Source organism: Danio rerio, chromosome 3 (assembly GCF_052040795.2).
Source record: "Danio rerio strain M-AB ecotype USA chromosome 3, GRCz13ab, whole genome shotgun sequence".
Taxonomy (NCBI): domain Eukaryota; kingdom Metazoa; phylum Chordata; class Actinopteri; order Cypriniformes; family Danionidae; genus Danio; species Danio rerio.
The window spans coordinates 65,179,505-65,194,313 of NC_141023.1; the positions used below are offsets into that span (position 1 = coordinate 65,179,505).

General features: G+C 43.2%; 2 protein-coding genes across 4 annotated transcripts in view; one reads left to right on the plus strand and one right to left on the minus strand.

The window, feature by feature from the left end:
- The window catches only part of LOC147846122 (uncharacterized), a 418,287-nt gene that overhangs the window by 172,675 nt on the left and 230,803 nt on the right, over positions 1-14,809 (minus strand). The gene's annotated exons all lie outside the window — the stretch shown is intronic.
- pecam1a (platelet and endothelial cell adhesion molecule 1a) overlaps positions 1-14,809 on the plus strand; it is a 38,034-nt gene that overhangs the window by 4,901 nt on the left and 18,324 nt on the right. For 2 of the 3 annotated variants that reach the window (XM_087243110.1, NM_001113799.1), the window contains 5 exon segments: positions 3,249-3,542; positions 4,020-4,301; positions 7,379-7,639; positions 10,570-10,836; positions 12,710-12,988. In XM_087243110.1, the coding sequence (XP_087099236.1) occupies positions 3,249-3,542; positions 4,020-4,301; positions 7,379-7,639; positions 10,570-10,836; positions 12,710-12,988 (1,383 nt within the window). 3 annotated transcript variants of the gene reach the window in all.

The window sequence follows — 14,809 nt, forward strand, 5'->3', positions numbered from 1 at the left end:
AATTTTCAAAGCATTTCCCCAAAATATGTGTTTAAATAAGATTTGTCAACAAAAATCATTCAATTTGCTAAAACACAAAGGAAAAGTTGTGGCCACCCTGCTTAAAAATCCAGCTTAAACCAGCCTAGTTGGCTGGTTTTAGCTGGTCGACCAGGCTGGTTTTAGAGGGGTTTTGGCCATTTCCAGGCTGGTTTCCAGCCTGGTCTTAGCTGGTCAGGCTGGAAAATGACCAGCTAAATCCAGCTAAAACCAGCTTGACCAGCCTGGATTAAGCTGGACATAGCTGGTTTTGGCTGGGCTCCCAGCCTGGCTAGGCTGGTCAAGCTGGTTTTAGCTGGTCATCTCCCAGCCTGACCAGCTAAGACCAGGCTGGAAATGGCTGGAAACCAGCCTGGAAGTTGCCAAAACCCCTCTAAAACCAGCCTGTTCGACCAGCTAAAACCAGCCAACCAGCCTAGGCTGGTTTAGGCTTGTTTTTTTAGTAGGGCAAATTAAGACTTAATTAAGACAATGGATGAAAACATCTCCAACAGCACACAAGAGTTAAATCTGTTGTTTTTTCTCTCTGTTGATCTTTTTTTTTCAGAATCGTGATCTCTATTTAAAAAAATTCCTGCAGGTTCATGCAGAATTCGTGCAGCTCTTCTCAATTCAAGATGCACTTTCGTGCTTTGATCTTTGCTGCGCATAGTTTAGCCGCTCAAAGGAAGCTAGCAGAAGATGTTTAGTCTGCATTTAATTGGAGGCTCAAACAAGATCAGTGATGTGGATTTCAGCCCGCAAACACTGCGCTGTCTCAACAGTTTGGGCGAAGTATGTCATGTCTAGTGCTCCTGTTTGTCGGTCTGTACGGGCTCCTGGGGGAATCGTGTTTTGTGTTTGTTCATGTGATTTCCTTCCTTCCGCTTCCTTCTGTTCTGAGCGCCGCTCACTGTGGCCTGCTTTAAGACTTTCAGAAGAAACTTACGTAGAGTTGAAGTCAAAGTTAGTCCTCTGAATTTTTCATTTTTAAATATTTCCCAAATGATGTTGAACAGATTCAGGAATTGTTCACGGTATTTCCTACAATATTTTTAATTTCCTTTTTTTAATGTAATTTCCTACAATTAAGTCTTATTTGTTTTATTTCAGCTAGACTAAAAGCAGATTTAATTTTAAAAACTATTTTAATTTCAAAATTATTAGCCCCCTTATTTGTGTTGGATTGTCTACAGAACAAACCACTGTTACACGAAAACTTGTCTAATTACCCTATAACCTGCCTAATTAACCCAGTTTTAGGCTTTAAATGTCACTTTAAGCTGAATACTAGTATCTTGAATAATTTCCAGTGAAATATTACATGTCGTCATCATGGCAAAGGTAAAAGAAATCAGTTGGAAATGAGTTAATTTTGTTTAGAAATGTTTTTAGAAATCGTCTTTCCGAAAAAATACAAAAGGGGCTAATAATTCAGGAGGGCTAATAATTCAACTATATGTTGTTTTAAGTCAACATACAAAAACCCTCACTCTTCAGACGAGCCAGAAAGGATGACTTTTCAGTGAACTGCAGCATATGTTTCAGGTTCTGTCATTTAGCTTGTGATTAAGAAGTGCACTTGATTGAACTAAATATGCACTAAAATATTTTTTAAAAAGCAAATCATTTCATATTAATGCTATAAAATGCACTAAAAGGTCCTGTGAAGTGCTTTAAAAATGAGCATTTTTTTTGTTTTATTACGTAAAATCAATTGACGCTGAAAAGAGGGCGGGGCATGGAGTAGCTCCTTCCCTCTAAAATGAACAGCCAATAGCGTTTGATTTTCATCACAGCTCTGCCAGTGAACGCAGCTGAGCTCAAGTGCAGCAAATGAGAAGAAGGGGGCGGGGCATGTCAGACACTAGAGAGCATTTGATTGGTCAGATTTGACAAGAAACTGTGGTATGAGATGACATGAAAAAATAGTTTATCAAGTTTTGGACGTCTACATCAGTTTGATATTTTCTAAACCTGAATTTTGTCACTGTTTTGGAGCACACTAGCTATGGATATCCTTAAAACTAACAGAATGAAACTAACATATAGAATTTTTTTCTTTTTTATTTACAAGACCTTTAACAGGAGTGTTGACCGCCTTCATACATCTTGTTTTGACGTTCTTTAAACATTAATTAGGGAAGTCAATCCCGCTTCAAACCCTCCTGTATATCGTACCCTGGATTCGTGGAATGTTTAAAACAGCTGTTTTCTCTTATGTGAAGTTTATTTATAAAGAAATTTTGAGAGGATCACGTGCTTATGATTGACCACAGCTGGTCCTGCATTAGCTACCAATTGATTTACCAATCAGATGATTCCAAATTCACCATAAGCAACCAGAGTTACTTACCTTGGTCATCTTTGTTTTGAAGAATCCTCCCTTCCACCCTTACTCCCTTTTCCTTGATAGGGCAGCACGGTGGTCCAGTGGTTAGCACTGTTGCCTCGCACCAAGAATGTCACTGGTTCAAGTCCTTACCAGGCCGGTCAACGTTTCTGTGTGGAGTTTGCATGTTCTCTCCGTGCTCGCATGGGTTTAGCTGGTTGCCTCCCACCGTTTAAAAACATGCAACATAAGCGAATTGACTAAACTAAATTGGAATCACAGATGAGCTCTTAGTCAGCAGTATTTCTCTCCTTTGCAATTCCTAACTCATCATCAGCCATAAATAAGCAAAGGGGTTCTCAAGACCTAACAGAGCTTAACCTCCCCTCTCACCCTGCTGATTGGAGGGAGCCCCTGGCTCGAGGATCTTATGAGCCCTGCTGAAAAGTCCAACCTAAACCAGCCTAGGATGGTTGGCTGGTTTTAGCTGGTCGGCCAGCCTGGTTTTAGAGGGGTTTTGGCCACTTCCAGGCTAGTTTCCCGCCATTTCTAATCTGGTTTTAGCTGGATAGGCTGGAAAGTGACCAGCTAAAACCATCTAAAACTAGCTTGACTAGCCTGGTTTTAGCTGGACATAGCTGGTTTTGGCTGGTCATCTCCCAGCCTGTCCAGCTAAAACCAGGCTGGAAATGGCTGGAAACCAGCCTGGAAGTGGCCAAAACCCCTCTAAAACCAGCCTGGTCGACCAGCTAAAACCAGCCAACCATCCTACGCTGGTATAAGCTGGATTTTTCAGCAGGGAACTCAGGGCTCTGTCCTGAAACAGCATGCTAAACATGCTTCATAATCAGTTATCAGCTGTTTTTTTTTTAATATATCTGTTTCTCTGTCTGCTCAGCGATCACCATCGATCAGGTGAGGCTGACTGTTCATCCAGGTAATGAAGTGGTCAGTGGCACTAATCTGATCCTGCGCTGTGAGGCTGATGTCAGTCACAGCCTGTCCCGTCCACCCACGCACTCCTTCAGCTTCCTGCATAACGGACAGGTGGTCTACTCCAAAAACATCAGCGCCTCTGTGGTGGAGCGCACCTTCTCTCCGGCCCGCGTCTCCAACTCAGGCCAGTATGAATGCACTGTCCGCATTGAAGACAAGGCCAAGACAAGTAACAGGCAGACACTGCGCATCACAGGTGAGCAGAAACACTGCGTTTATGGATAAAAACTGACTTAAAATAAAATTTGGTTATAAAATCCCGGCTGGAAAAATTGGCATTTCTGTGTGGAGTTTGCATGTTTTCCCCATGTTGGCGTGGGTTTCCTCCGGGTGCTCCAGTTTCCCCCACAGTCCAAAGACATGCGGTACAGGTGAATTGGGTAAACTAAATTGGCCATAGTGTATGAGCGTGTGTGTGTGTGTTAATGAGAGAGTGTATGGGTGTTTCCCAGTACTGGGTTGCAGCTGGAAGGACATCTGCTGCATGAAACATATGTCAGAATAGTTGGCGGTTCATTCCGCTGTGGTGACCCCTCTAGGCTGTAGGAATATTAATGAATGGTCAGGATCAACAAATGCAAATAGCATTTTGGGTACTACCCTGAAACTGTGTAGCTTATGTGACTTATTAGGGAGCGGTAAGTGGTTAAAAAGTGTGTTTAACCCCCTGCAGGCCTTCAGACGCCCACGATGAAGGTGAAGTCTGACATCGTGTCTGAGGGGGAAGACATCATTGCCACATGCAGCGCAGCAGAGGAGACGGGCACGCTGATGTTTCTCTTCTACGAGGACAATCAGGAGGTCAAGAGTGAAGTTAGTAACACCAACACCATTTCGATCACGCTGACCATGAAGAAGCTCACTGATATCTATCTGCACTGCGCCTACATGGTTGTGAGGCACCCCACTGCAGGCTTCTCCAACAACAGCAACACCGTCAAAGTCTTTGTACGAGGTAACGTAATGCTGCTTGCCTAAAGACAATTGTTAATGGCATTTAGTGTGTGTTCACACTTGTGGTTTGGTGGTCTTGGTTCGTATTGTGTTGACGAGGAAAGAAATGTTTATTTGTTTATTTGCCATTTATGAGATCAAAGTAAAAAGAAACTGGCGAGCAAGTAGCACATTCACCTCACAGCAAGAAGGTCACTGGTTCGAGCCTCGGCTGAGTCAGTTGGCATTTCTGTGTGGAGTTTGCATGTTCTCACAGTGTTGGCGTGGGTTTTCTCCGGTTTCCCCCAAAGACATGTGTTACAGGTTAATTGGGTAAGCTAAATTGGCCATAGTGTGTGTGTTTTTGTGTGTATGGATGTTTCCCAGAGATGTGTACAACTCGGGCTCATTGTGGAAATGTAGCCCCACGAACGTTTCTGGAGGCTGCGAAATACGTCCCGAGAGGTATCGAAATCGAAAAGGTGCCGGAGGCCGCTGTCGAGCGACCGTCTGTCCAACTGACGGACTGAATGACTGAACGATCAACTGGGCGACGGGCCAATCAGCCAATTGGCCAATCGGCCGACCAAGCCACCCTCCTCCTACTCCTTCCATAAACCCAAGCAACGATTTACAAAAGCCGTCCAGAAAAGAAAAGCGTAAGCCCTCATCCGATTTTTACCGAATTTTCGGATTTCGCCCTACCTCACCCCTTCATGAACTCATTCGCTTTTATTCTTTGGATTCTGTTTTTCATCTTAACTGATTTGCGGAACCGCCCTTCCCCGGACTCGAACCCGGTCGTTGCTGCGGCCGGCTCCACCTTCTCCAGGCCTCCGCTCCGCCGACGTAACACTACGCCTGGGTTGGATGTGTAGCAGCTGGACGGGCATCCGCTGCATAGAACAGATGCTGGATAAGCTGACGGTTCATTCCGCTGTGGCGACCCCTGATTAATAAAAGGACTAAGTAGAAAAGAAAATGAATGAATGATTTTAAAAAAAGCAATAAAATGTTTTTAAGACACATTTTGGAATGCACGATGCTCTACAATGGGCAATTCTTCCATCCCACACTGGGAGATAAGGAAAAACATTGCCCATACCTGTATTGAACTGTAATGACCATCATCACAAATAGGACCTAAGCTTTTTGTGCTTTTTAAGATTTCATATTTTTAGATTGTCCAGTTTTGGGGTATTTTGCCACATAGCAAAATTTCTCTCCCACATACAGTGAATTACAGTACATGACTGGACTAAGTCTGACTTCTCGACAAGGGCCAAAAATGGGCCATAACTGGGCCATGTCTAAGCCAAGTAATGCCTAGTTCAGACTGCGTGATTTTAGCCCCGATTTTGGCTCGCCGACAGGTTTTGAGAAATCGCCGACAAATGCCTGAAATCACAGGCAAATCGCTGCTCGTGCACGTGAGTGACAATCACACAGTTTGAACTACCAAAGACGCGATCTGAGAGAATCGCCGATGAGTCGCCGATGCCTGTGAGATATTTGGCGTGCTAAACATCTGGAGCTGTCTGCGATTCAAATCATGCCGTGTGAATTGAGTTTTGACTGAAAATACCATCAGCGATCGCCTACAGCCAATGAGAGAGCAGCTTTCACTCGTGTGTGTGTGTGTGTATAACTGCTGCAGGCCAGCGGGAGGCTGGGGGAGAAGTTAAAAGCGCTCTTTTTCGGTTTATTTGGACCCACGAAATGGAGGAAAAACTAGTGGAGGTTTGACTCAGGAGCACCCGTGTCTGTTTGACGTTTCATACAAAAAGAAATTAGTTTATTATCAACTTAAGTTGAGGAGAAATGGCTAATTCCCTTTAAACCCAGGTGAGCAAATATGTACATGTTCTACCCATTAAAGGCTTCTTTCTCATTATGTAGTTAATAACAAAAGATATACGACGTGTTTTTGGCTGTGAGACGTAGTTTGGACAAACTTGTCGGCGATTCTTCCTATAGTAAAGTCATGCAATGTGAATGTCCATGTCGCCGATCCATCTTGCAGTGTAAACAAAGCAGCGACGAAACGCTAGCCCAGATAGTCAAGCAGTGTGAAAACATCTGTGACACGACTACTTTGGAAATCATGCAGTCTGAACTCAGCATAAGCTGAACTGGACCAGATGAGGCCCATGTTTGGCCATTGTCTGGAAGCCAGACTTGGGCCCAATCCCAATTCTATTTTTGTACCCCTACCCCTTCCTCTTGGGCCTTACAATCAAGTACAACCATTTCGGAACACTCAAAAGTTGTTTACAATTTTTTATTTGGGTGGGGGCACCTCCTCATCCATCACCAGAGTGCATCATCCACCTGGATGATGCGACGGCAGCCATATTGTGCCAGACTGCTCACCACACACCAGCTGATTGGCGGAGAGGAGACCATGATGAAGCCAATTATACTATGGGGATCGTTCGGAGGCCAATGGCCTACACTTTTTCAAAGAACATCCTAGGATTTTTAATGAGCACAGAGAGTCAGGACCTCAGTTTAATGTCTCATCTGAGTAACAGCACACACTGAGCAGTATAGAGTCCCCATCAATATACTGGGGTATTAAGGCTCACATAGACCACAGGTCGAGCACCCCCTGCTGGTCTCACTAACACCACATCCAGCAGCAACCTAGCTTTCCCATGAGGTCTCCCATCCAGGTACTGACCAGGCACAGCCCTGCTTAGCTTCAGTGGGCGACCATCTGAGAGTTAAAGAGAGCTAGCTGCCGGCTAGTTAAGTTGAGGCAATAAAATTACAAGATGCAGCAGGTAGTTAAAACACAATGTGCCTTGGAGCAATGCATGGGAATCATCCACTGCCAACAGAAAACAAGCATTACATTTTTACAATCATAGCGCTTTACTGATGAAGAAGTGTGCAAATGTGCAACATGCCTGTAAATTCCTTAACAGGAATCACTCACAGTTTTCATTTTAACCACATCAAACCGGCCAAGTGTGAACACAAAAACCCAGCCAATCAGAAATGATGTCTGTTGATTTGAGTGTTTCAATCCAGCCATTTATAGAGTACACCCAAGGCTGCTCATCATTTGCATTAACCACACATTTTAATCCATAGATCTTAAAGAGCTCATCCCACAGATAAGCTTTTCACCCAGTGCGAGTGTGGTCGAGGGCGAACGGGTGGTGATCAAATGTGAGGTTCAGGATCGCTCAGCTCTGGAGATGTTTCTCACCAAAGACGGCACCATACTTCAAAGATTTCACACATCCTTCACATACAGCCTCACGGTGAGAGAGGAGGATTCTGGAGTTTATGTGTGCAAAACCGAGAAAGGGAGCGTGCAGAAGAAGGTAGAAAATCGACTCAGTGTAACAGGTAACTAACAACCAATATACATTCTACAAAGGGCTTTCATGCTGGGTAGTTCTAAGAACTCAGTTATAGAAACCAATCGTCAGGCCCATCCCTTGAAACTAAATTTTCCCTTCGACATCATGTGTGGCATTTAACAAAACAACTGGGCACTGGTGTTAAACTCAATTCCTAGAAGGCCGCAGCTCTGTAGAGTTTAGTTCCAGCCCTGCTTCAGCACACCTACCTGTATCAAACAAGCCTAAAGCACTCAATTAGTGCTGAATTAGAGTTTGACACCTGTGACCATGTTTTTTCTGTGTGTCGTGAGTTTCATAATAATACAAATGGATTAACAAAATTGATTTATAGTGGGGAAAAAAAGCAAGACTAATGTGTAGAGCAGTCAACCCTGCTCCTGGAGAGCTACCTTCCTGCGGAGGTCAGCTTCAACCATGATCAAGCACACCTGAACCAATTAATTAGGACCTGAACAGTACTTGATAATTACAGGCAGGTGTGTGGCTAAGTATTAAGCTGCGGTCACACTAGAGTTTGTGTGTGCGAAATTCTGTCGTACGGCGCTGCGAGAAGGGGCGGGATTAAACAAGATTATTAGACATTTAAAAAAGCGAGCAATTTGCTCCATGTTTTAAATTTCTGTCCAGAGAGGTGTTTTGATCCTTAATTGGTCTCACACAGTCAAGTGATGCAATAGTATCTGGATGCAGCCTTTATGGTGCAAGCTGAGACTGCATCACTTAGCGATGCAATGTCAGACAAAATGCACTCAAATGGAGCTAGTGACGTCATTGTGATGGGTAGGGTTAGGGGTGGGGTTAGGTGAGCCCCTTAAAAAGCATTGGATGCAGCCCAGATTGCACTGCACCAGGTCTGCAGCCAGACCCCTCTCAAGTGATGCGATTTTGCAGGTTAGAAAGCCTGAACTTTGCACCGCAGCGAGCTGCGAAACTTAACACATGACCCCGCGTTTCCGGTCTGACGCATTCGTGTGCGTTTGAATGGAAGTCTATGGGGAGAAGAGTCAAGTGTGACCGCAGCTTTATGCAGAGACTAATGCTGTGTTCACACCAGATGAAAATCGTGTGAATAAATCGTGATATTCACATGTAAATATATGCTTGAACATTTTGAGTTTACTCCCTTCATTCACGTGTCAAACTCGCTTCATTCGCAAATCAAATTCACCTCACGATAGATGCAGATTCGCGTCATGGGCGGGGCTTCTGTCTGCCCAGTGACTCTAGCATTCATTGCTAAATGGCTAACATGGATTTTATTGAGATAGTAGGAAGCTTTAGGAATGCTGAAAAACTGGGGAGATTCGTTCGGTGCCGTGTCTGAGTCCACTATATACTTAAGAGGTGCACCAAACTCTGAGTTCATCAACTCCTTTAGAAACTATACCTGGATGATGGGATGAAGCTTTCAGCAGTGCTTCAGACTGAGCCCAGTTTGCCGAACTGTTGTCCAGTGTTGGCAGGAGAATTTCCCCTTGGGACACCAACAACAGGCACTACATTATAATCACTCCCCTACGTAAGCAAGCTCTTTACTGGTTAACGCAGCGCTAATGTCCGCTGAAGTTTAGATTTTCTAACTCGATCGTTTCACGCAAAACTTGCAAAATCAATCAATCAATCAAACTTGCGCCGCTTCATTTACACGAAATGCGTCATTCGCACAGCAGGATGTCTATTTGCGTCTTTGCATTGACTTAACATGTAAATCATTTGCACTTTAAGGCAAGTCATGACACTCAGCAGCCATTTTTGAAACTCCGTTCAGGCATTCTGTTAAAATGGGGAAACATCAAATTCTCCAGAATTTACAAACTTACGTCTCAGACCTCTTTCAGAGAATCATCAGTCTATAGCGATTGATGATTGGCTCCTCATCATAATCATGCCCCTAAAACAAAAAGCTCCTGATTGGTTAACACGGCACGTATGTCTGCCTAATTTCAGATTTTCCAACTCAAGTGATTCGCACATTAAGCTCGCCAAACGCGCAGATGTCTATTCGTATCTTTGCATTGACTTAACATGTAAATTACTTTCGTCAGCGCCAATAGCCTGGTGGTACTGTGCATACCCCAAGTTTGATTTCTGGCTCGAGGCCCTTTGCACATCCTTCCCCTCTCTCTGCTCCCAATGCTTCCCTGTCTGAAATTTCTACTGTTTTATCATATTAAAGGTGGAAAAAACCCTAAAAATAAATTTATAAAAAAAAAACATGGAAATCACTTTCGCTTGACGATTCATCCGCATCTGGTGTAAACGCACCATAAAGGCTGATTCTGCATCAAGCGCACAGGTTTGCTGTGGCGCAGCCTGCATGTGGTCATATAGCCCTCGCCATGACCGTCGCCGCTGCTGACTTCTCAACAATTGTAACTACACGTCACAACGAAGCATAGCGTAAGCTCTGTGATTGGTCAGCTTGGTGGCTGTGATGAGAGTGGGTTGGGTCGAGAGCTGCGCAAGCCCGATGGAGCGAGTGTTCCATGAAGGAGCTGTAGATGAAAACTGTTGTTTTGTTTTCACCTTATAATTAAAGTTATTGCACGTCTGCTGGTTCCCACCTCAAAATGAGCAAGTTTGGTAGCGTAAAGGTAGCGTTCAGAAAAAAACAAAACACCAGCGAACAAACTTGACACAGAGGAACATAAACACCTACTACCAGTTAGCATTTTGGAAATCACAGAGCAACACAAACAGCATGCAGAAGTATAAATGCATGGCAACTCGCATTGCATATGTCGTGGGTCTCGACGCAGAAGTTTAAACCTGGCTTAAGACTGTTAATTTGACTCTCTGGTTATTGCTTTGTATTTCTTTCCTAATCTCAAAAGTTATTTTATGATTTCAAATGTCGTTTTCTGAGCTGTAATAATGAACTGCATGCTAACCAAAACCATCTTTCTTCTTCAGCACTGTTTACAAGGCCAATCTTGACAATGAGCCCATATGAGGTTTTTGAAGGGGAATTCTTCAAGCTGAACTGCAGCAGTTCAGTGATCTCAAACAAGATCAGCAAAGAAGACATCAAGTATGTTTTGCTTAAAGATGGTCAACGCATTTCTACAAATCCCATCTTTCGCAAATCTGCAAGCCTGGTCAACAATGGCAAATATTCTTGTTGGGCCATGGCTAGAGGTGTTAACAAGACCAGCCTGCCACACCTTTTAAAAGCTAAAGGTGAGGAGTTTATGCTTTTGTCAAATCTGTCATTAGAAAACATGTATATATTATTGAAATACTATGTATTAGCACAGTAGTAAAAACAAATGTTGGATTAACTACAAATATACTCAAGGGCGCCAAGAGTTCCTGAAAAGAGCTATGTGGTAATAATGTAAAAGCCATTTAGGGCGAGGCAGTGCACATCAGGTAGTGCTGTCTCCTCATAGCAAGAAGGTCGCTGGTTCGATCCTCGGCTCAGTTGGCGTTTCCGTGTGGAGATTGCATGTTCTCCCTGTCTTTGCGTGGGTTTCCTCCGGGTGCTCCGGTTTCCCCCACAGTCTAAAGACATGCAGTACAGGTGAATTGGGTAGGCTAAATTGTCCGTAGTGTGTAAATGTGTGTGTGAATGTTTCCCAGAGATGGGTTGCGGCTGGAAGGGCATCCGCTGCGTAAAAACTTGCTGGATAAGTTGGCGGTTCATTCCGCTGTGGCGACCCCGGATTAATAAAGGGACTAAACCGACAAGAGAAAGAAAGCTATTTAAAGACTCTGAAGATACTGTATGTGTTGTGGAATGAATGGATTCACTGGACATTAAAGAGACAGATCACCAAGAATTTAATTTGGTAATCAATTACTCACCCTCATGTCATTCCAAACCCCTGACACCTTCATCTTCTGAACAAAAATGTGGATTAAATCCAAGAGCTCTCTGGCCATCCATAGACATCAAGAGTCGGAAGGTTTTTAAAGTCTAGAAAGGCACCAAAAACATTGTCAAAATAGTCTGTGTCTTCAGTGGTTCAATAATAATGTCATGAAGCTACGAGAGTACCTTTGTGGTAATCATTTTATTCAACTTCATTCAATAAATTCTTCTCCTCCCTTAGAATTGTTTACCTTTGAAAGTGACAGCTTTGTAAGGATTAACGCTCCATTCACACGGGGCTTCAGCGTCAACGCTTGACTGAAGGCGTGTCTGAAGTTGGGGCTAAAGCAATCGTCATAGCAGCGTCAGCCAATGAAATTCAGTCAGCAATAGGCCACTGTCTGAGCTGGTGTATTTGCATACAGCGATCTGATTGGCTGACGCTTCCATCGGCGCTTGAAAAGTTGAGCTAGTCCCAACTTCTGCAGCAAGCAAAGCTTCTGAAGTGGCGCCGACGGATCCACAATGCAGTTCGGCAACGCCTGACGTCACCCATTCAAAGTGAATGGGAAGCGTTGACGCCCCGTGTGAATGGGGCGTAAGACATAGGAAGGCATAGGTATGAGCCCATCCATATAAAATGTGTTGTTCGAATTACACCTGAAATACTTTATCACTTGATGTCTTCAGAACCTAAACATTTTTTAAGCATTGTGAAAAGGAATGGACAACATTGCAAAGTGGCAAATGCTTTATTGTTTCAACTGTTTTTGAAATGTTCTGCAAGAACCAAAATGGGAATATGTGATTATTTAAAAAAAGAAGAAGAAAGAAATCATGTGGAGTACATTAAATATTGTTTGTTGTACTGTCTGCAATGAAATACCAGTTAAGGTAAATTTAGTAATCGCTACTTTCTTTTTTTATTTGTGTTTTCCAAACTGTCCCAACTTTTTTTTTTTTTTTTGATTTGGGGCTGTACTTTAAATATGGAAATTAGGGAAACTCTGGTAATTGATTGAGCAAATGCTAAAGTTGTAACCCGATTGAATGGTCTACGCTAAGCTAAACTAAGCTAAGCTAAAAGTAATCCCCGGAGAACAGTTGGAGGGATTAAAAAATTGTAAAACTGAACTGATTCACTTTTAGGCAAATTGTAAAATGAGTCTACTTTCCAAAAGAAGTGGGATTCCTGTAATTGTTTTATCATGCATTTAATTTTCTGCCCTTCTTTTCCAGTGCCTGTTTCAGTGCCAGTCTTGAGTGCTGTTGGTAAAGTGATTGTTGGTCGACCTTTTAAGGTTTTGTGTGAGGCTAAGAACGGAACGCTTCCAATAACCTACACCTTACTGAAGGACCATACTCCACTGGATAACAGAGTTGTCAATGGAACTGAAAGAGCGATCTTTACCATCACCTCCATCAGATTTCCAGGAGAGATCGACAGCTTCACATGTCAGGCTTATAACGGACCAAGGTTCATTAGGACCAGCGACGCTTTAACAGCACCAGTCATAGGTAAGAGAAATACATCATTTGTTTGCCTAATGCTATTATTTTTTACAATTTGGAGATGCATGTTGCTGTTTTTAGATTGTCTTAATTTAGATGCTCTTATCACTGATGGAGCTTTGAGCCTGGTTCCATTTTGATGACTGATTTAATTCCTGTTCATCAAAACCTGCGAGATGATAAAATAAACAAAAGAAAGAAAAATATATTTTTTACTTTATTATTGTTGTATAAATGTACAAAAGTACGTGTGTGTGTGTGTGCGTGCGTGCGTGCGCGTGCGTGCGTGTGTGATTTTTCTTTTCATTTGTTATTTGTAGCTACCCTACTGAAAAAAACAGATTAAACCAGCCTAAGCTGGTCAGGCTGGTTTTAACTGGTTTCTCAGGCTGGTTTTAGAGGGGTTTTGCCACTTTTTAGCTGGTCTTAATTGATCAGGTTGGTCTTAGATGGTTTTAGCTGATCAAGCTGGTCATAGATGGTTTTAGCTGGTCAGGCTGGTCTTAGATGGTTTTAGCTGGTCAAGCTGTTTTTAGCTGGTCAGGCTGATTTCAGAGGGGTTTTGGCCACTTTTTAGCTGGTCTTAGTTGGTCAGGTTGGTCTTAGCTGATTTTAGCTGGTCTTGGCTGGTCAGGCTGATTTTAGAAGGGTTTTGGCCACTTTTTAGCTGGTATTAGTAGGTCAGGTTGGTCTTAGCTGGTTTTGGCTGGTCAGGCTGGTTTTAGAGGGGTTTCGGCTACTTTGTCAGGCTGGTCTTAGCTGCTCAAGCTGGCTGTTCTTAACTGGTTGTAGCTGGTCAGGCTGGCCGGTCTTAGCTGGTTTTAGCTGGTCAGGCTGGTCTTAGCTGGTCAGGCTGGCTGGTCCTAGCTGGTTTTAGCTGGCCAGGCTGGGAGACCAGCTAAAATCAGCTTGACCAGGCTGGAAGACCAGCTAAAACCAGCCTGACCAGCCTGGCCAAGCTGAGAGACCAGCTTAAACCTGCCTGGCCAGGATGGGAGACCAGCTACTTCCAGCTAAAACCAGCTAAGACCAGCCAACCAGCTTAGGCTGGTTTTAGCTGGGGGGGGGGGGGTTTCAGCAGGGTATAGAAAGCCGTCCATTTAAAGCAATAAGCAAACCACACAGTTTTAACATCATTTATTAAAATCACTCGACTTTACACACTAACTTCCTCCTTTTACACACTGTGAATTATTCCATTACACATTCACATTCTGCTGCCAATACTTGATTTGACCAAATTTAAAATGAGTTGTTCTTTTGGAGGCATGTCAAATAAAATGAATCAATAATGTCTGTAATTTGTTCTTGATGTTTTTAAATGGATAGTTCTGATAAAACTGCTCAATTCTGTCATTAATTATTCATGTTGTTGACAATTGACAAAAAGGCTGAAACTACAATAGACTTTTTTAGACTGACATAAATTCATTGCTGTGTGGATGGGGCCTAAACGAATAATGTTCAATGAATAATGTCTGAAAGATGACCAGAAAGCTAATAAGCTAGCAGTATTGCACTTAATGTAATCATTAGCAGATGTTACATCTCTTTCCATATTTACCCCCTTATTGCTAACATGTGCCCAGCTCTACATTTTTACACCCCCTTTGGGGGTGAGGTATCTGAATAACATGGTTGAGAACTGGGTTGTAACGAAGGGTCTGACACAGAGGGATCTATTTGCAGTACGTTTATTAAACAGTTTAATAACAAACACACAGTTTGCACTGGTGCATGAACTCACATGAATCACAGGCTTATAAGGTCGATTGGCTGGTGGCTGGCGTTCGTAAGCCAAAGTAACAGGCATGGTCAGAGGCGAGG